General features: G+C 49.7%; 10 protein-coding genes across 10 annotated transcripts; 6 read left to right on the forward strand and 4 right to left on the reverse strand.

Annotated features, from left to right (window-relative positions):
- Positions 1-2,659: 2,659 nt before the first annotated feature.
- Z519_04158 (uncharacterized protein) lies at positions 2,660-4,788 on the forward strand (the record flags this gene model as incomplete). Its single annotated transcript, XM_016761904.1, has 6 exons — positions 2,660-2,938; positions 3,005-3,200; positions 3,284-3,388; positions 3,443-3,552; positions 3,603-4,015; positions 4,068-4,788. 6 exons carry the CDS (start codon positions 2,660-2,662, stop codon positions 4,786-4,788), a joined length of 1,824 nt encoding a protein of 607 aa, XP_016622242.1.
- Positions 4,789-5,427: 639 nt separating this feature from the next.
- Positions 5,428-5,643, reverse strand: Z519_04159 (uncharacterized protein; the record flags this gene model as incomplete). The annotated part of the gene is made up of 1 exon (XM_016761905.1): positions 5,428-5,643. The coding sequence occupies one exon, from the start codon at positions 5,641-5,643 to the stop codon at positions 5,428-5,430; it is 216 nt and encodes a 71-aa protein (XP_016622243.1).
- A 722-nt stretch (positions 5,644-6,365) lies between these two features.
- Positions 6,366-8,048, forward strand: Z519_04160 (uncharacterized protein; the record flags this gene model as incomplete). The annotated part of the gene is made up of 1 exon (XM_016761906.1): positions 6,366-8,048. The coding sequence occupies one exon, from the start codon at positions 6,366-6,368 to the stop codon at positions 8,046-8,048; it is 1,683 nt and encodes a 560-aa protein (XP_016622244.1).
- A 231-nt stretch (positions 8,049-8,279) lies between these two features.
- On the reverse strand, positions 8,280-9,629 carry Z519_04161 (uncharacterized protein; the record flags this gene model as incomplete). Its single annotated transcript, XM_016761907.1, has 1 exon — positions 8,280-9,629. One exon carries the CDS (start codon positions 9,627-9,629, stop codon positions 8,280-8,282), a length of 1,350 nt encoding a protein of 449 aa, XP_016622245.1.
- An 862-nt stretch (positions 9,630-10,491) lies between these two features.
- Positions 10,492-10,713, forward strand: Z519_04162 (uncharacterized protein; the record flags this gene model as incomplete). Its single annotated transcript, XM_016761908.1, has 1 exon — positions 10,492-10,713. The coding sequence occupies one exon, from the start codon at positions 10,492-10,494 to the stop codon at positions 10,711-10,713; it is 222 nt and encodes a 73-aa protein (XP_016622246.1).
- Positions 10,714-11,580: 867 nt separating this feature from the next.
- Z519_04163 (uncharacterized protein) lies at positions 11,581-12,645 on the forward strand (the record flags this gene model as incomplete). The annotated part of the gene is made up of 3 exons (XM_016761909.1): positions 11,581-12,199; positions 12,253-12,415; positions 12,474-12,645. The coding sequence occupies 3 exons, from the start codon at positions 11,581-11,583 to the stop codon at positions 12,643-12,645; spliced, it is 954 nt and encodes a 317-aa protein (XP_016622247.1).
- Positions 12,646-13,137: 492 nt separating this feature from the next.
- Z519_04164 (uncharacterized protein) lies at positions 13,138-14,810 on the forward strand (the record flags this gene model as incomplete). Its single annotated transcript, XM_016761910.1, has 2 exons — positions 13,138-13,272; positions 13,494-14,810. The coding sequence occupies 2 exons, from the start codon at positions 13,138-13,140 to the stop codon at positions 14,808-14,810; spliced, it is 1,452 nt and encodes a 483-aa protein (XP_016622248.1).
- Positions 14,811-15,206: 396 nt separating this feature from the next.
- On the reverse strand, positions 15,207-15,536 carry Z519_04165 (uncharacterized protein; the record flags this gene model as incomplete). The annotated part of the gene is made up of 1 exon (XM_016761911.1): positions 15,207-15,536. The coding sequence occupies one exon, from the start codon at positions 15,534-15,536 to the stop codon at positions 15,207-15,209; it is 330 nt and encodes a 109-aa protein (XP_016622249.1).
- A 694-nt stretch (positions 15,537-16,230) lies between these two features.
- Z519_04166 (uncharacterized protein) lies at positions 16,231-16,792 on the reverse strand (the record flags this gene model as incomplete). Its single annotated transcript, XM_016761912.1, has 3 exons — positions 16,231-16,269; positions 16,322-16,545; positions 16,603-16,792. 3 exons carry the CDS (start codon positions 16,790-16,792, stop codon positions 16,231-16,233), a joined length of 453 nt encoding a protein of 150 aa, XP_016622250.1.
- A 937-nt stretch (positions 16,793-17,729) lies between these two features.
- On the forward strand, positions 17,730-18,782 carry Z519_04167 (uncharacterized protein; the record flags this gene model as incomplete). The annotated part of the gene is made up of 1 exon (XM_016761913.1): positions 17,730-18,782. The coding sequence occupies one exon, from the start codon at positions 17,730-17,732 to the stop codon at positions 18,780-18,782; it is 1,053 nt and encodes a 350-aa protein (XP_016622251.1).
- Positions 18,783-18,896: the final 114 nt, after the last annotated feature.

Here is an 18,896-nt window from a genome sequence, read left to right on the forward strand (position 1 = left end):
AAACACTCAGGGACAGGTAGACAGCATCAAAAACATGGAATACTCTGTTAAATCTTGTAAGGAATGGCACTTTGCCAACACTGTGAACTGTCCCGCACTCCCCCTACCAGCCCATTTTGGTTTGACATGTGACTAGACAACTCTCCTTCCTGCTCCCACCCCTCCCCCCAATACCATCCCAGCATAGCCACTTTGCCTGGTTACAATACTTGCATTAAAAGTAGATCCGACTTCTCCTGAGCCACGGCTGACACATGTGAAGGAAATGCCGAAGGCAAACCTGACTCCCGCCCAGGCACAGGCTGCTCGAAGGTGGTCCCACTCAGGCCCTTCCAAGTTGCTTTAAGCTGCTCGCGCCCAGACTGCTCAAACTGAGTATACCGCTACTATGGAAGGGATGATGTCTGCTCTAGAGCCTGCTATGGTCCAAGACATCTCTACCGTGGCTTGGCAAACCGCCCAAGGGCCAACTCTTACTGCGTCCACCCAGACTGTCTAGCCCCCCCAAGCTGCCCGCTCCCGGCAATTTGCCGACCCAAAAAGTAGGAAGAGAGGCGTGCGAGGCCGCAGAAGAGTATGTTGTACAATATCTTTTTACTTTTCAAGATTGACGTGACTAGATCGACAAAGGGCAGTCGGGAGCCTTTCAGAATGCACCAGCACGGCAAAACCCTAACTTCGAAGACTTGATAGGTGCACTAGTCACTGCCATCTCTCAAGCTATTGCTGCTGGGGCTCATCAAACCGTACCCCAGTTACCCCAGGAGGCCACCCAGCAGCCTGTCTAACAAACCGCCCAGCCGTCGTGCCGCAAGGGCAGAAGAAGAGGCGGTCGAGGGCGTGGAAGAGTACGTATAAAGCTCTTAATTGTGATTCAGATACTAATAAGCCATATAGAAGCAAAAAGCAGCAGGACTCCCCCCAGACGTAGTCCGATTTCCAATACCCCTGGCGTGGGATCCTGTTGGCTGTTGTAGGTGCTGTGGTCGGTTGGTATTTTTTCGGTGCTGGAGTGTGGTCTTTCAAGCACGGATGAAAGGTCTCGATCAATGACATATACCGCTTAACTCTTGGATGAGAGACCATGGCCGATCTTGAGACATGTTGGCGATAAAGGGTGTGCGTAAAAGAGCCAGGAGACTCCTTTAACTGAACGCATGCCACCTTCCCCCCCTGGTTATCCCGACCCTCCGGAATCAAAACCACCTTTGGCCGCCCTGCAAGAGGCCGCCGGAACCAAATGCGTTCCTTCCTCTTCATCTATTAAGAACTCTGCGGCATCTCACCCTTCATCGGAGTTTCCCTACTTACGTTTATGCTAGTCTGGTGCCGCGATTCCGACCAGATACCGGCAAGAGGCTCTCATCGCAACATCACTCCCGAGTTAGCCGCGATATCCCCAGAAAGTACGCTAAATGCTTTGGCCCAGACGGTCTAGACAACGAAATTCTTGCAGGCATGGAATCATATTCTATGCCGATCCAGTGATTGCAAAGCAGAACAACTAGAGCGATATAGACCGCCAGTGGCGCTGAGGAGGAGCTCTAGTTCGCACGCCCTGGTGCAGGGGAGCCCGGGAAGTAGAACACAAACTTACACCCACCAGTGTGCAGATGCCAATAGTGGCATAAGTCCGGAGCGGGGATTGTGGAGTAGACTTATAGACTTATGTCTCTGCTGCTGTTGACCCATGGATGTGCTAATGAAAAGCCATGCACATTTTAGCGGTGGACAAGGTTTCGAAGGCGATGCGCCACGATAGATTTGGCGTCTACGCAAACGCTAGGGATGGGCTGTAGTCTTCGGGCCAGCACCTGCTAATACTAGATCGAACTCAATACCAGCGTCGTGGTGAATTTCAACCAGAAGGTATTTCCATGCCACCTTGAAAAATCCACAGACAAGCAGATTTTCGAAATGCCTCGAATTCAATCAACTGGCAGTGGGTCAAACCCCTGGCTCCAACCAATCAGCATTCAGAGCCCCTGAGCTCCCTGAGCCTTGTCGCATTCTGGGCCGCACATTCACGCTCAGTTAACCTTCATTTGCATGTTTGATAAGCTGTGATCCTAGCTCGCTCAATAACTTGAGTTCTGAGAAGCTATTCCGACTTTCCCGGGGCCTACGTTTAATGCTAATACTCCGGAATTACCGACTAACAGCGCCTTCATATAATATATGGCATTGAGTTGCTGGTATTGACTGGCTAGTCGGTCTTTCTCAAAGGCTTAGGCTCTCGTATTCGAACTATCCAAGACTTGGCACTGAATCGAGAGAGATGCAATCCCTCGAAAGGAGGGGAAACTGGAGAACCGTGCCTGCATCGTCGTTTCCAGATCCCGTGATCGCCTTTCCCGCGTTTGTGGACTTCCCACCCCACGGGGCTTACCTGAACCAATCAAGGTGGGCTTTGTCTCATTTGAGATATTAGTTTACGGCGCTTTCAACGTTATCGTCAAACACGGCCATCGGACACGAGTTCTGCGGACGCTTTGTGTTCCACGTTTCTCGACCTATGCGAGGCGAAGTGGCCCGCGGCAGTTGATCCGATTTTGCCCCTTTTCGAAACACAACATAAAACGAAAGCGTATCTGTTACTCGGCCTTTATGCACATCTTTCACCGCATTCTCTGTAAGCATTGCATGCGTTTCCATCACAATGACATCCAACAAGGTGCCCGAGAAACAAGTCGATGCGGAGACTGAAAACGCAAAACCAAAGCATGTGGAACAGGTGGATGATAAGAGCCACGGTACGACTGAAGATGTTGTTCGACTCGAGAGGCAAGACTCAAACACAACGGAGAATCTCGACAATCTCGTCTACGACAATGAAGAAGAGGAACCTGAACTTCACATGCGGACATACCTTGCGCTTGCTTCCATCTACCTACTTCTCGTTGGCCAAGGTCTTGCTTTTCAAGGACCGCCATCCGTGGTGAGTGAACCTCTTCTTGCTTTGTCACTTGCTGTGACAGCTGCTAATTCAAGCTTCCCTATTCAGCTGCCCTATATCGGTGCGGATCTTGGAGACAACGTCCAGCAAGCTTGGATTCCCAATGCGCTCATCCTGGTTCAGGCAGTGCTTGGGCCAGTCATCTGTTCCGCGTCGGATGTCTTTCAAGCTCGAAAACCCATTCTAGTGGGCTCTTGTCTCTTGTCATTGGTAGGATCAGCCATCGCGCCCGGAGCCACCAATAGTAAGTTGAACCCGACTGGCCGCTCTCTTGGAGCGCTCTGCAGATTCCAAGTCAAATCAATATAGGTTCTAATGGTGCCGCAGTAAACAGAGTCATTGGGGCACAGTGTCTGCTTGGCGTCGGACTAGCAGCTGTACCACTCAGCTATGTGGTTCCTAGCGAGATATTGCCTCGAAAGTGGAGACCCAGTATGGACATTCCTCCCCGCTTTTTATGCCGACCAGCCGCTTACATTGGTATAGTGGCTCAAGCCTCCACAGGGATCGTCGCAGCTCTTATGGCCGTGGTAGGACCCCTGTCCATCGGCGCATTGATCAAGAGAGACAGCCATAATGGCTGGCGACAGTACTACGTACAGGTACACCGTCTCCTTGATATGAATATTGTTGACGCTCTTATTAGTGGATCGAGTTTGCCTTTTGGGCGGCAGCTGCAATCGGCATACTTTTGGGCTACCGCCCTCCAAAGAGACATACCCGCCTGGACCATCTATCACTCTGGCAGAAACTAGGTCACCTCGACATCCCCGGGTGTTTCTTGCTCACTATTGGCTTGACACTATTCACCTTCGGTCTCAGTGTCGGTGGTGGTGTCTATCCGTGGGCTAGTGCGCGCACATTAGCAACCCTCGTTGTTGGGTTTGTTTTCCTTGTATTTTTTGGAGTCTACGAATGGAAATGGACTACAACTGGAGTGCTCGACCATGAATTGTTCCGAGGAGGAAAGGACCGAGGCAGGACCTTCGCCATATGCAACGCACTGATATTCATCGAAGGTGTTCTTGGCATGGGATTCATTGTCTTCTACGGGGTTGTGTACGTGTTTCGCTGACTACTCCTTCCCATCTTTCTGATTGATCAATGACAGGTCGAACTTTCTGTTTACCCAAGACCCTTTCATGACAGCTGTTCGTGTACTGGCATTTAACGGCTTCTTTCTTTTGAGCTGCCCGTTCTGGGGTCTTGTCAGCACCAAACTCCGCATAGTCCGAGAACCTCTGCTTGCGGGATTCGTCTTCCTTACCGCCGGCACTCTCGGCATGGCGACTTTACAACCGGGACAAAATGCGAACCAACTTATCTTCGGAGCGATTGGAGGCTTCGGGTTTGGTTCTCTACTGATTTTGATAGTGACTGCTGTCCAATTGTCAACGCCGCACAGTCACATCGCAACGGCGACTGCATTGACGAATTCCAGTCGATCAGTAGGAGGCCTTATTCTCACTGCGGGTATGAGCACGGCCTTGTCTAATGGTCTCATTTCGAAGGTCCCGAGTTATGTCGCCAAGGCTGCAGTGACTGCTGGGCTTGCAAGCAGCTCAATCGAAGCGTTTGTTGGGGCTCTTACCGGCAACGATCCGAGCGCATTAGCCAGAATTCCTGGTATAACTCCAGAGATTACTGCCAAAGGTCTTGCGGCACTACAACATGCCTATGCAGACTCACTTCGTGTGATCTACATAATGGCTGCTCCCTTTGGTGTGGTCGCCATCATAGCCTGTCTCTTCCTGGGCGATATGAAGAAGACAATGACTTATCGCGTGGATGCCCCCATGGAGGACCTGCATGCTAGGCACCATCATGATTAGATGGTGCATATGCAGTAATGTTCACTAGTCGCCGCAAATTTCAGCGGACTGGGTTCGCAAACCACCAGGACATCCAGCTGGTCACCTTGATCAGATGTTAGCACTCAGTGATCAGAGCACTCAGCATCAGATGTTGCTTAATATTACAGTCAAAGCACTCAGCGGTCTTTCGTAATGGGCTCAAGTGTCAGAGGAAGCCTCTCAAAGCTTCTCTCACATATATGTTTGTTAGACATTGTAGGCTCCAGATCAGACTGCTAAGTGCGAGTCATAGTCCTCCTCCCACACAACGGTACATGAGCGTTGCCCCCAATAATATTCCCTACGCGTTCCCTGAGGCAGCATTCGGTACAATTGGAGAATTTTGTTACTGCAGAGTCGAGACAATCTCGGGCAAGATAGGGCTTTCGACTTCTTTGAGTACTAATAAATGCCAGAGCTGCTCGAAGGTTCTTGAACGCCTGAGGGATACTACAGTCTACGGTCCACTGTCTGCTACCCGTGTTGTGTGTTCATCACTCTCAAGAACTTCCTTCCGGTTTCTTCTAAGACTCCAGTGTGAACAGTATCATCGTGTTGGTGTTGAAAGTTTCCTCACTCATGGAATACAACCTATACATGCTTCGATCAGCGTGGCATTCATATTTCACATTGCAGGATCAGAAATCCGGAGATCACAAACGGTTTGTGAGCCGGATGCTCAAGGTACGGAGGCATGACATCCGGACTCTCGAACGTCAGGATGAGTCCCCATTCATATCCCTGATTAAATGACCTGGTAATCTCCATTGCCTTGCCCGCGTCAACAGACAATAAGCCCGGAATCTGTCCAACCATGGCCTTCGCTGTGGCCATGAAGTTGTCGACTTGAGCCTTCGTCGTCCCTTCTTTGGCTTGGAATAGTGCTTGGAGAGATCGTTGGTTAGTAGATTGATCGTGAAGACTTCAACTGCAAGTCACGCCTGAAGACGACGCCGTTGCGGCGTTTTAGATCACTCACATATATGACGAACAGTCATTTTCTTGTAAATTGACTTAAAAGCAATAATTCTAAACTCGGAACATTTACACACAGGCAGTGAGAGTAGTAATGGGTTCTAGAGCTGTCTCGCCCCGAGACGATGCTCAACAAACTTCAACAAATATGAGGTCTGTTCGCCGATGAGCTCGTTATCCCCAATCCCCTTTGACCAAGCATGCGCGAATATCGATTCATAAAGTTCCGCCGGTTTTAAGCGTGGTAGATATTGGGAAGCACTCGGGATACAACTCTAGAACCCGATCACGCGACTGGGTTGTTTCTCAGTGGAGACATGGTAGAACGCAAATTCATCGCAGAATTTAATTTTCCATTGAAGCCATGGTCTTTACTAGAGCTTATCTCCGGACAAACATCAATATCTTCCCAGACAAACTGATGGTGAACAGTGAGTGTCGGACTTTATTGACGGCATCTTCAGTACAAGACAAATTACCACTGCCGGGAAGTTCTATATGATGGTTGTGTGTATCTCTGTGAATCCCCCAAACACTCTGATTTGCAAGTCTATCTGGAAGCAATACTCCAAGCAGCCATGATGTACCCGCAAACACCAAAATGGTTTGATCCCGACGCCATTGGCCTCATTCGAAAGGAAGCAGTGAATCCCAAGGAGGGCAAATATCCTGGACTACGGCCAAACTTAGTCGAGCATATCGACGGAATGGAAATTATCAGAGATGTGGCGGTGCCCATGCGAGACGGTATCAAGATTTACGCCGATATCTTTCGCGCGAAAACGTTAACTGGCAGCAAGCTTCCTACGCTGATGACCTGGTCTCCATACGGCAAGCATGGACCTAAAACATTTGATCTCTTTCCTGGGTCAGGCGTTCCTGAAGGGACTGTGTCGCGTCATGCCGTTTGGGAAGGCTGTGACCCCCTCTACTGGACCAAGCGAGGGTATGCGGTTCTCAACGGCGACAGTCGCGGATCTTGGGGCTCGGAAGGCACACTCGAGATCTTGAGCCCTCAAATCGCCTATGATGGCTACGACGTAATCGAGTGGATTGCGAGCCAACCATGGTCGAACGGACGTGTTGGCCTTTGTGGCGTGTCCTATCTTGCCATTGTTCAATGGCGAATCGCCCAGCTGAATCCACCGCATCTTTCTTGTATCAACCCCTGGGAAGGATACACAGACGCCTACAGAGACCACACCCATCCTGGCGGCATCCCAGAGACCAAGTTCCTGCATTTCTCGGATTGGTCGTGCCAATTCTCTGCTGAAAAGACTGAAAATTGGTATCTGTCCAACCAGACGCATGAACTGATGGACGACTACAACCAATCCAAGCGAGCCACAGATTTACCGGCAATTAAAGTACCAGCATATATCGTCATCGACTGGGGCGACCATGGACTCCATACGAGGGGAGCATTGAACGGGTTCACATACATCAGTTCGAAGCAAAAGTGGTTAGAGGTCCATGGTCGAAAGAAATGGCAGTATTTCTATCAAGAATCCAGTCTGGCCCGGCAAGAGGCTTTCTATCGTAAATTTCTCAAAGACGAACCCAGCGAGGTGGACGAATGGCCACCTGTGCGCATAGAAATACGGGATCAATTCTATCAGGGACATTGGCGCGATGAACAGGAGTGGCCACTGAATCGCACGCGATTTGCGATGAAATACCTGGACAGCCCTTCAAACGAGTTGAAAGATGAACTCCCGGTTGATCTCTCCAGCGTTTCCTACGACTCAACCACACAAGAAAATGCTCAATTCACCTATACCTTCAAGCAGGAGACCGAGCTTACAGGGAGTATGAGACTGAGATTATGGGTCTCTACCACTGAAAGCGACGACCTAGATCTGTTTGTACGACTTGACAAATTGAACGAAAAGGGTGAAACACTTCCCTTCGTGGCCTTTTCCATGTTCGACGACGGACCACTGGCACTAGGCTGGCTGCGGGCCAGCCATCGAGAATTGGACCCGTCCTTTACCCACCATAATCGACCATGGATGAAACATCAGCGGAAATTACTCCTCAGACCGGGCGAGATCGTCCCAGTTGACGTGGAGATAGTTGCCAGTAGCACTCGCTTTCTGAAGGGGGAGTCATTGAAGGTCACGATTCAAGGCACCGACGCCTTTAGCAACGATGGCGTCGGCCCGTCCATGAAACATGAGAATTCGGTCAACAAGGGCAGGCATGTCATTCATACTGGCGGAGTATTTGACTCCTATCTAGTTATGCCAATTATTGACCCTTAAGGATGGAGTGGGACGAGAGTGCTAGCTTCATAGACAAATAAACCTGTTGATTTGTGTTCTAATGATTCAATACGGGGCGTATTGTGCATGACGCGCTTTCCGACATCCTTCTTCCGTGTAACTATGGAGGGAACGGGAAAGATTTTGCGACAAGCAAGTACAGGTGATCACCATGACAATTTGCAAGCTGTTCTAAAGAAGCAATGACGGAGCCTATCTCACTCAACACTCTCACAACCGGCTTCCAAAAGTCTCCCAGTTTTGTGCACCTCCCGCCCCTCGGACCCAGCGAGTCGGTACGGTGGGAGCTTTTGTCGTATCAATTGCCATATTCGCAATTTGTAACCAACCAGAGGCCTTGAGTGGGAATCTTGCGGACAATTCCTGCCTCTCCTCGTACGGGCCACATACTTTCGAGCCGTGAGCCAAAGCGCGAACCAACTTGGAAATATGCCCGTCGTCATAGGTGATTTTGTTGGTAGTCTCGATGATTGAGGCCCAGGACCTGCCACTTTCGCGTGGCTTGTAATTGACGACTTCGTCGTTGTAAAGCTCAGGAGCCAGTCGTGAAGCATACTGGAGGATGTCCATCCTCACCTTCCATTCGAGCAATCGAGCTTTATTTTCATCGCTGAGCCATGACTGTGCATTGATTGCCGAAAAGAATATTGAACAGTTGACCGAGTGGATGAAGAAGAAGTCAAGCTTGACCTCCTTGTCGCGCCTCTGCGCGGCGCCCGCCATCCATGCATTGACATTCATCATCTCCGCCGTTCTCAACTCGAGATCTTGCACGTCGACTCGCCATTTGGATGCAATCTCTATGACTCTCTGGGGAGCATCTGCAAGAATTTTGTCAAGCAAGGTGTTGCCGCCATCCCAATAGTTCTTATCGTAGAGAGATGGGTCTTGCCTAATTTCTTTCATAAGATCCAGCAATGGTGGACACTCCTCATTAGTTCGGCTTTTTGCCAGCTGCTCCGCTTCAAAAAGAAACGGTCCAAAGAAGTTATTGTGGCAAACCGCTTGAGCCAACGCTTCTGCAATGATGGGAGGTTGCTGGAATTCGATTCCGAATCCAAAATGGATGAGAGGATGAATAATGCCGGCATGAAGTCGTACCAATAAGTCGTCTGCAAGCTCCGTTCGAGAGAAGAGATAATCGTTGACGACCTTCTGCCAGCCTTGTGCTTCAAATTTGCGTTGGAAGAAGGCGGTATAGTCGTTGAAATAGGTGTCATTTCCAATCAAGGACTTGAAGAATCTCTCATTGGAGAGTTTTCTCACTATCGCTTCATCAACAGGGATTCGTGGCCGTTGATAGCTGATATTAGTGTCGAATGCACTTTGCAATTGAGCGGGGTTTGCTCCCAGCGCGTACGCTGTCAGGAGATAGTGGACTTGGTGATTGTGGTAGCCCTTGAAATTGAAGAACACGTGGAATGCATCATGATTTGCTCGAAGCAGAGAAACAGTTCGCTCTGCTGAGTCCTTTGATATCTCCGGGACGTGGTAGACTCCGGTCGTTGAACACGTCAGAGGAAAGTCGGTCATCTTGTCGTTGGGCATCAGGTAGTACATGGGTGAAGGCAATAACAACGATTGTCAATCCTCATTATATTCCGTACATCATATTCGTAGCCAGGCACAGAATTGACGAGCCCTCAGTGGAATGACACGTCGGTGGTGCGACTGAAAATTGCAAGACTGCAGTCTACCTCTGCCATTCTCCGTAACTGCTTTCCGGATCGGGTGGGGACTGGGTCCAGAAGGTCAGGACAAATAAAGCCCCTAGCCGCAGACAGTCAAGGCCGAGAGAAAGCGATCACCTGATCTCGATTCGCGATTTCAAGCAGATTGGGCATAAAGACGTCCATTAGCTTCATATTAGCTTGAAGTCTGGGGAACTCAAGCTGCCCGGGAAAATGTCAAGATTCTCAAATTGCTTCCGACGAGGGCTAGGACGCCATTTCACAAAAGCGGGGTGGGATATGTTGACAACACAACTCGACACCAAGCATCGGTGAGACAGTAGCAGCAAAAAGCCACGTGCATTCGTCTCGAGAACAAGTCCTGTCTTATTACAGGCACTGGAGGAAGTATAGGGCGAGCGGCAGTACTCTGTTTTGCCAGTGAAGGCGCAAAGGTAGTTGGCCGTGATGTCAACGAGAGGGCAGATTTTGAGACCACGGACCTGGTGCGCGGTGCTGGTGGCAAGATGGAATTTCTGTCTCCTTGTGACATTACCAAGGCTGGTAATTGTCAACGACCTGTGAATTTTACTACCAAAAAGTAAGGTCGGCTGGATGTCCTTTTCCACAACGGTGCCACCGCATATTTTGCTTGGATAGATGATCTTCCCAACGACGTTTGGTACCAGACAATCGACCAGGAGTTTAATTTCGTGATGCTGTTGACCCAGGTGGCGTGGCCATACCTCAAAATGTCCGGTAATGTTTTCATCATGCCGAATGGATCTGTCAGCGGCATGATCCCAGGTCTAGACCTTCCCGGCGCTGCACACGGAGCACCAAAGGCGGCTGTGATAGTGCCAGGACGGCAATCTGGGATGGAGGGGGACAGAGATGGTATTGGAGCAAATACTGTCTCTCCTGGCCTCATCCAGACTAATGCGACCAGAGCCCTGATAGAAGACCCCAAATAGCTAGAAACCATAACTACGACGATTATGCTTAAACACCGTGGCAAGGCTGAGGAAGTCGCGACAACAGCACTCTTCTTGGCATCTGATGAGAGTTCCTACATCACCGGAGCGAATATTCCCATCGATAGTGGCAACTCAGCGTGGTAGAGAGCACATAGATCAGTGGAAGAATCCAACCATCATCTCGTCTTTCATAATGCTGCAACAAGGCAAAGTGGCTGTGCTGGGCTGACAGAGGGGTAGCAAGGGAGAGAGTTGTCTAGTCACATGTCAAACCAAAATGGGCTGGTAGGGGGAGTGCGGGACAGTTTGCGGTGCTGGCAGAGTGCTATCCTTTATAGGTTGACGAGAGTATCATGAATTCCATAGCCGCTCCCGCTCTGGGGGTGGGGTTGATCTGTCAGTAGCAGCCAGAAACGCGTTCTCGATTCCCAAGCTGCTGGACAGACCTATGTGCGTTGTTGCACGTGCACGCTGAACCCTGAAGTGCTCTGTTACAATGCTACCTGATCCGCCACTGCTAATCTAGGCTGGCTCATTCGCCAACTATGACTGCAAGCGAGCTTTTTCGCCTACAGACAAAGGCTACAAAATCTCTGTGAAAGTTCTGTTCCAGCTGTGGGCATCGTGGGTCAGTATGCCGATCGCGTGATGTTCGTTTAGTCCGCGCGATTTCCGATCCAGCTCAACCCTACCATTTCAGAAAGGCCACTGACAAGATCGACAGCAAATGGTCATGAACTACCCATACCAAGTCACTACGTTGTGTGTGAGCGCCTCGTTCCTTATTTCACATCAAACCTTTTCACGAAGAAGCCCAAGTGTCTTTGTTTATTGCTCAATACCCCCTTTAAACGCTGTCCTACCATGTCTTCCTTAACGGTCGGCATAGCTGGCATCTCCGGAAAATTTGCCCTCCTTCTGGCGTCCTGTCTTCTCGAAAGAGATCCCAAAGTCAAGATCAAAGGTCTTGCGCGAAGCCCATCAAAAGTCCCGAAAGCGCTATCCTCTGCACAGAACCTGGAATTGATCCAAGGCGATGCTTTCGAGGTCGACAACATTCGACAGTTCGTGCGTGGATGTAGTGTTATAGTGTGCTGCTACCTGGGGGATGATCACCTCATGATTGATGGGCAGAAGCTGCTTATTGATATCGCCGAGGAGCAAAGCGTCCCACGCTACGTTGCCTCGGACTGGTCGACAGATTGGACGAAACTTGAAATGGGGGCTCTTTTCTCCAAAGAGCCGTGCCAACGCATCAAGGCTTATCTGGACACCAAGACGGCCATCAAAGGTGTACATATCCTGGTCGGCGGATTTACTGATGTTATTTTCGCACCGTTTTTCGGAATCTACGACCCCAAATCATTTACTTTCAGTTACTGGGGGACCGGTGACGAGAAGTGGGAATGTACGACATATGCCAACTCAGCTGAGTATACTGCTGCTGTGTGTCTGGATCAAAGTGCTGCTGGTGTCTTAAGATGTAAGTTGGAAGGATTGGAATCCGAGAAAGCGAAGGGCTTACTATTTTGACAGTTGTCGGCGACGTCAAAAGCACGCTCGAAATCGCCCAAATCTTTCAGAAAGTCTACCACATCAAGCCGAAGTTGATGAGTCATGGGTCTCTGGCTGAATTACATACAAAGATGATCGAAGAGAGGGGAAAATATGGTGCAGATTTCTATAAGTACGTGTTCTAGTGAGTATCACTCATTGCACTGATGTCAAAGAACGTAGAGCGCTAAGAACCATGGCAGTTGGTATCATTACTTTCAACTTTCGGGAAAATCGTTCATGGGGCCAAAGTACGACAACGAAATGTATCCAGATATCATACCCGTCACGATTGAAAATTATATGCGACAGGCAATGCCTTGGGGTCTTGGTGGAGCATCTTTTACCTGGGAGAAGAGGACGAAGGAGAATTGATATTTCCTGCTTGCTGGCTGAGATAGACCTTTATTTCTTTCTCCTTCGTTGCAGATTCGGACGGGCAAAGTACAGGCACAGTTACTCCTGAGAATGGCAAGACATTTGAAGGAATTGCAGTCATTATCATTTTGTCCAGCAGGGTTACAAATCTGTCCCGAAAGCTGTAGAACCAGTCTTCTAGGAGATAACAGCCCTTTAATCAACACCGTGTACTCACAATTCACCCACCCTAGCCGCGAGGTGGGGTAGCTGTCTTGGTGAATTCGTCCTCTACCATGTCGGAGACTGATTGAGATCTCGTGATCGGCTTGTAGACCTTAGTGAGGTCTCTCGTCAAGACATTCGTCTGTGCGATGGCCAGCTTCAGCGACGACATGGAATAGTGTGATATAGTTAGTATAGATAACAACACGGAGAAGCAGCATGTCTATCTCCATCCTTGACCAGTGATCACAAAACAAAGCATTGTTCACGAAGGGAATATCAGCCATGAAACTCGAACACGGTCAACAGTCATTGATGAGTACCATCAGCCTCATTGTCAGTGAACGTACCGACATTGGATTGTACCCATTGCTATTTGGCCTCTTCGGCCTGATCTTTCTTGGGAAGTTCGTTGTCAAGGTGATACACGCATTCGTACCCACGAAGTTACTATGGACTGACATACGGATTGGACCATATACCGAGTCTTCTTCCATCCTCTTTCCGGAATACCGGGACCTCTGCTGGCAAAAACGGTCGAATGGTACCTAGTGCCCGCCCAGGCGAGTCTTCAGCGTGCCCATGTAAGCTCCAAACAGTTTTCATTTCAGAACGAGCATGACTGACTATGAGGCTACCAGACTCTACGTGCACTGCACCAGAGATATGGTGATGTTGTTCGAGTAGGTCCGAATGAAGTCTCCTTGTCGAACTGGACCGCATACCGAGACATCTACAGCCGGAACACGACCAAAACAGAGCATTTCTACAAGGACACGAGACTTACAGGCCACGAAAACCTATTCACATTCCGTAACAAAGAAGCGCACGCCGCTCGCCGAAAGCTCCAGAATGTGTCGTACTCTCAACAATCGATACTTGCAAACGAGTCTTTCATTGCTGAGAAAGTTGACGTTCTTATAAAAAGAATTATGAAAAACGCCAATGAATCCTCATCGGGCCTCACCACGGATGTCTACCCACTCTGTGGTCTTTTCAGCTTAGAAGTCATCCTAGGCAGCGCATTTAATCGACACTACGGAGAGTCTGTCAGTGGCGACTCCTTGGCCTTGTTGAAGGCGATGGAGTGCACGGGGGTCGCGGGACAAGTAAAAACCGCGCTACCATTCATTACCCGATCCAGAGGTGTTCACATCCCCGGCTTCTTGGGTCATTGCTTTCGGCAATGGGATTTATGGGAAAAGATGACACAACAGCTAGCCGAAGAATTTAAGAGAAACGAGATCGATGCTGACACGGAGGAAAGATTCACGGTGACACCAATGGTGAAGCACGAGGATACGTTTCTGCACCGAAAGCTGAATCAGCAGGAACTTATCGAGGAGCTTATGGGGTTGACTTTTGCGGGCAGCGGGACAACATCCACAACCTTGGTTTATTTGATTTACTCGTTGGCGCGAAATGCTCCTATTCAAGATCGCCTGCGACAAGAGCTTCGAGGTGTCAAGGATGTCACAATCAAGGGAGTCCAGGATTTGCCTCTACTCAGCGCCATCATCAAAGAAACGTTGCGCCTCTATCCCGCCATTATCTCCACCCTCCCACGAGTCTTGGACCGCACAATGACGATCGACAAATGTATCCTACCAGCAGGCACGTATGTTGGAATGCAAAACTTTGTACACCAACGAGACTCGAGCGTTTTCCCCGAGCCGGACGACTTCATCCCGGACCGGTGGCTGATCAATGACCAGGATAAGTTGAAAGAAATGAATGCGGCTCTGACACCTTTTTCCGTGGGACCGAGAAATTGCATTGGCCAGAACTTGGCAAAAGCAGAGCTCTATCTGGCCACTGGAAAGATATTCAATCACCTGAAGCTCGGTCTCAACTCCAGTATGACGGAATGGGACATGGAGATGGAGGATCGGTTCGCCGTGGCATCTCGGGGAAAACGATTGCTGGTGGATGTGGAGGTACTGGGTCGACAAGACTGAATTGTCCTTCTTGCAACAGGTCAACCCACCTTATTCAGACAGTCGACGTATTGAGTGAAACCACCTCGAAAACAGGTGCTCATAGATGTCTTCCACAGAGCGTCTAAGCAAGCGCAATTCTATCAGAGAATGAGAGGTTGAAGTTTGTCCTCGTCTACCTAAAAAGGCAAAGGAGCCTCTCACTATAGTTTAGAAGGTAAAGAGTTTGGGCATGTCCCGCTAGCCTCTTTGACAAATTCAAGGCATTTAGCATCCATCAGGTATTGCACAGATGGCTACGATTAGACTATTAATGCAACTCTTGCTGAGTTCTCGCATTTCAAGCTAACAGAGAGCCAAGGAGAATATCTGACCAGATGCTTTGAAGACCACGCGAGCAACAAAAGCGCTTGACGACTAAACCCTCGTCGACCCAAGAACATCGCCTCCCATAGCTATAGGCTGCTTGTTGCAAAAATTGGCAACGTCTCCAAACACGACAGGTGCCTCGGGGGAGAGCATTGCCTTTTTCACGCACTCCGCATTGTCCCAGATAAGCAGCGTCTGCAACGCGTACACAGGCTTTGTGCCGTCCGCATTAGGGCCAAATTTTGTGATCTCCCATCCCTTGAGACCGTACGGGCCGAATTTCTCTTGGACGAGAGGCATATGTGTTTTGATATAGTAGGATATGTCAAGTTTGAGATCGTCATCGTTGGGATAGAAAGCGCAGACGTGGTGAGGCATGTTGAAATTGATGGATGTACTCGTCGAAATGATTATGACTAGGACAGCTGAACGTAAAGTATTGAGTGGCAGATGATCTGGACCTAGTTCGTGAGGATTTCATTACCAGATGGCGGTGGAGTGAAGTTTTCTAATTAGAACACTGAGCTGCAAATATCACGTTCACGAAACTATTAAGCATGGCAGGGTTTTAATAGAATATGCCGACGCCAGAACGCGGTCAACGGTTGTTTTCTGGTTGCATTGTCCTTCCAATCTTGACAGAGAATAGTCTCGACTGACGGAGCACTTCAAATCCGTTGTTTCTGATTAACCGATCACATGCAGACATCCTATCGAGTCGTATTTTTTTTGGTTGCCGACGGATAGGAATCGGATTTACAACCGACACAAAGGAAATTGAACGCCATTCCGCTGAGCCTGATATGTATTGCTATAGCAATGGCTTTGTCTTAGTGGCGACGACTTTTCCAATCTTTATGAGTTTAGGTTGGCAGACCAGATAAATGGGCGAGGAAACACTCTTCATTTCAACCGAGCGGAGGCAGCAACACTTCTTGCAAAGTCCTCAACCTCAGTAGACCTTGCGATACATTCTTGAGGGCTAAAATCCGACTTCGAACAATTTTGCAGCCGTCCCCAAGTATTAAAACCACTAATGTACAGATGATATAATATTGTATTATCTGCTTGATTACGGCTTAGGCATCAAGTCTATGATAGGAGCCGGATCCTTTTGCCGATCTGTCAGCTTAAGCATGCCCCTGAAACACAAGGCAACTTACAGAGAATATCTCAAGATGGTGGATCAGTAGCTGGCCATCCTTGTCCACGAGTTTAAAATGTGCCGCTGAGCCTCCCTCTCTCAGCATTCCATCCGCTGGGACAATAGTGAATTTTCCAAGGCTAATTATGTCCAGACCTTCCTTGTCCCCCAAATATATCTGCCGTATTTCATGTCTCAACCCCGGCCAGGTTCTCCAGCCCCAAGCACGTTGCTCCGCTATCGCTGCATGCTAGGTCAGAATACACTCTCGGAGGTGCATCGTACGAATTCTTGCCCTACCTTTACGGCCCTTGATCGCAGGGATTTGCGACATGATATAAACTGCGTCTTCTGCGAACAACTCGCCATACGCTTCCGCAAACTCTTCTGAATCGGCGTCGAGGAGCTTGAAGAATTTTTGGAGAAATGTTAGGGTCCGCTCAGGCACGACCGAGTCAGGCCAAGAGATTGTGCCATTCGTGGTTGCCATCATGTCGAGTAGACTGCGGAGCATAGATCAGCTGATGAGGACGAGGAAATTTGCGAGATCGCGGACGCCAAATATCTGCCCGAGCTTGACTCTTTTCAATGTGCGCAGCTCAGACTCCGTCTGGAGTCTAACATAGGGAGACGGGCATAGATCGGCACAAATTCGCCGCAGAAATCTTTCCACCCGGTGGCTCAGAGTCATCCCGCCGAGGAGGCCTTTAAGAAACTTCCTCCCAATGCTCGGCCGGTGCTGTTTGGCCACGGTTATAAATGTATGCGAAAAAGTCTGGGTTAGCGAAAGGGATGCGGGTGGGTCTGTGGGCAGTCCCACAGCGACTAGCCATCCCCATGGGGTGTCTCTTAGTCTGCAAAAGTCGGTCTTGAGGTTGAGTCCCGATCCCGTGATCCCCATCCCGGACGATGGTCATTGTGCTCGTTCGGCCAGAAAGTTTGCCGGATCCCGAGAAACTTGAACAGGTGCCTCGTGCTCCCCTGTGCCCAGAATCAAGGTTCACAGCAGGACTTAAGACGAATGCATGACGGATATGCTTCTCTAGGGGTGACCATCTCCAAAACTTCAATGGCGTCTTAACTCCGACCACGCCATGAGTGGTCCATGACTGTCACTTGCGGAACCATAGCAAGAACGCGCGGGTCTGGTCAAGGCTTTGTAACATTCGCCCGTCTTTGCCTCGTTGTGGTAAAAGAGGCCTAAGTCTTCCTATGCGAAGAATATACTTCCGGGATGAATGATGGAAGCTCCCCAACTCGTTGTTCTCAAAAGGGCCTCGAGGGGCTGGTATGCGATCACCAACACTTATCTCCCGGGATCACTGATTGAAGACTATGAAGCGCCCTCCTAATCACAAATCACAGACTTTATTATTGCCATAATTCGGACAACAGACAACACACGTTACACGATGGCTCCTAGCACAATGAAGTCGGCTCGCGTCTACAGAAAGGGTAATGACGATATTGAAGTCAAGATCGTACAGATGCCCGTCCCCACGCCCGAGAAGAATCAAGTCCTCGTCAAGGTCGTCGTAGCAGGTTCAAACCCCAAGGACTGGAAGTACCCCTTCATCGATCCCAAGGCATCTGGAACAAACACAGGCGATGATGTCGCAGGATACGTCGAGGCGGTCGGGCCCGATGTCACCGAATTCCAAACCGGCCAAAGAGTTGCTGCCTTTCATCAGCCGCATACTTCGCATGGTGCGTACGGAGAGTATGCCATCGCCGGCGAGAATTATACGTTCCATCTCCCCGAGCATGTCTCATTTGAAGAGGGAGTAACCATTCCGCTCACTGCAACGACAGCCGCAGTCGGCCTCTTCGCTTACCTCGGGCTGCCGGAGCCGTGGCTGACAACAAAAGAGTTCCAACAGCGCAAGCCAAAAGGAGGTGTCCTCGTTTATGGCGCATCCACGGCCGTGGGGGCGTTTGCGATAAAGTTACTCCGACGAGCGGATATCCACCCTATCGTAGGCGTTGCTGGCAAAGGCATTGATTACGCGAGATCCCTGCTCGACCCGAGTAAGGGTGACTTCGTGGCCGACTATCGCGATGGCAGTGACCGACTCGTGCAGACAATCAAGAACGGATTGCCAAAGACGGAACCGCTGATGTACGCATTCGATACTGTCAGCGAGAACGGCACATACCAGAACGTCGTGAAAGTTCTCGACCCGAAAGCTCACATCAGCCTTATCCTTCCGGGTCAGGAATACAAGGAGGTTCCATCAACCATGTTCAAGACGATAACGACGGGATCGAGCGTCTTTGGATTCCCGGATGATCTGGTTGACTTTGGGTTTGTGTGGACTAGGTGGTTTGGGGCTGGACTGAAGGAAGGTTGGTTGACTGGCCACCCATATGAGGTTATTCCCGGCGGGCTTGCTGGTGTGGATGAGGGTCTGCGGAGACTGAAGGAAGGGAGGGCGAGTGCGGTGAAATATGTGTATCGAATTCAAGAAACCAAGGACTGATTTGAATTGGGATTGATGTCGTCCATTAGAATGAAGAAAATCGAGAAGGCCAGCTAGAGTATTGACATAACATGAACATCAGGCTATCATTCAGATATGGCACTCTTCTCTTCG

The sequence above is a fragment of the Cladophialophora bantiana genome, assembly GCF_000835475.1.
Source record: "Cladophialophora bantiana CBS 173.52 unplaced genomic scaffold supercont1.5, whole genome shotgun sequence".
NCBI lineage: Eukaryota > Fungi > Ascomycota > Eurotiomycetes > Chaetothyriales > Herpotrichiellaceae > Cladophialophora > Cladophialophora bantiana.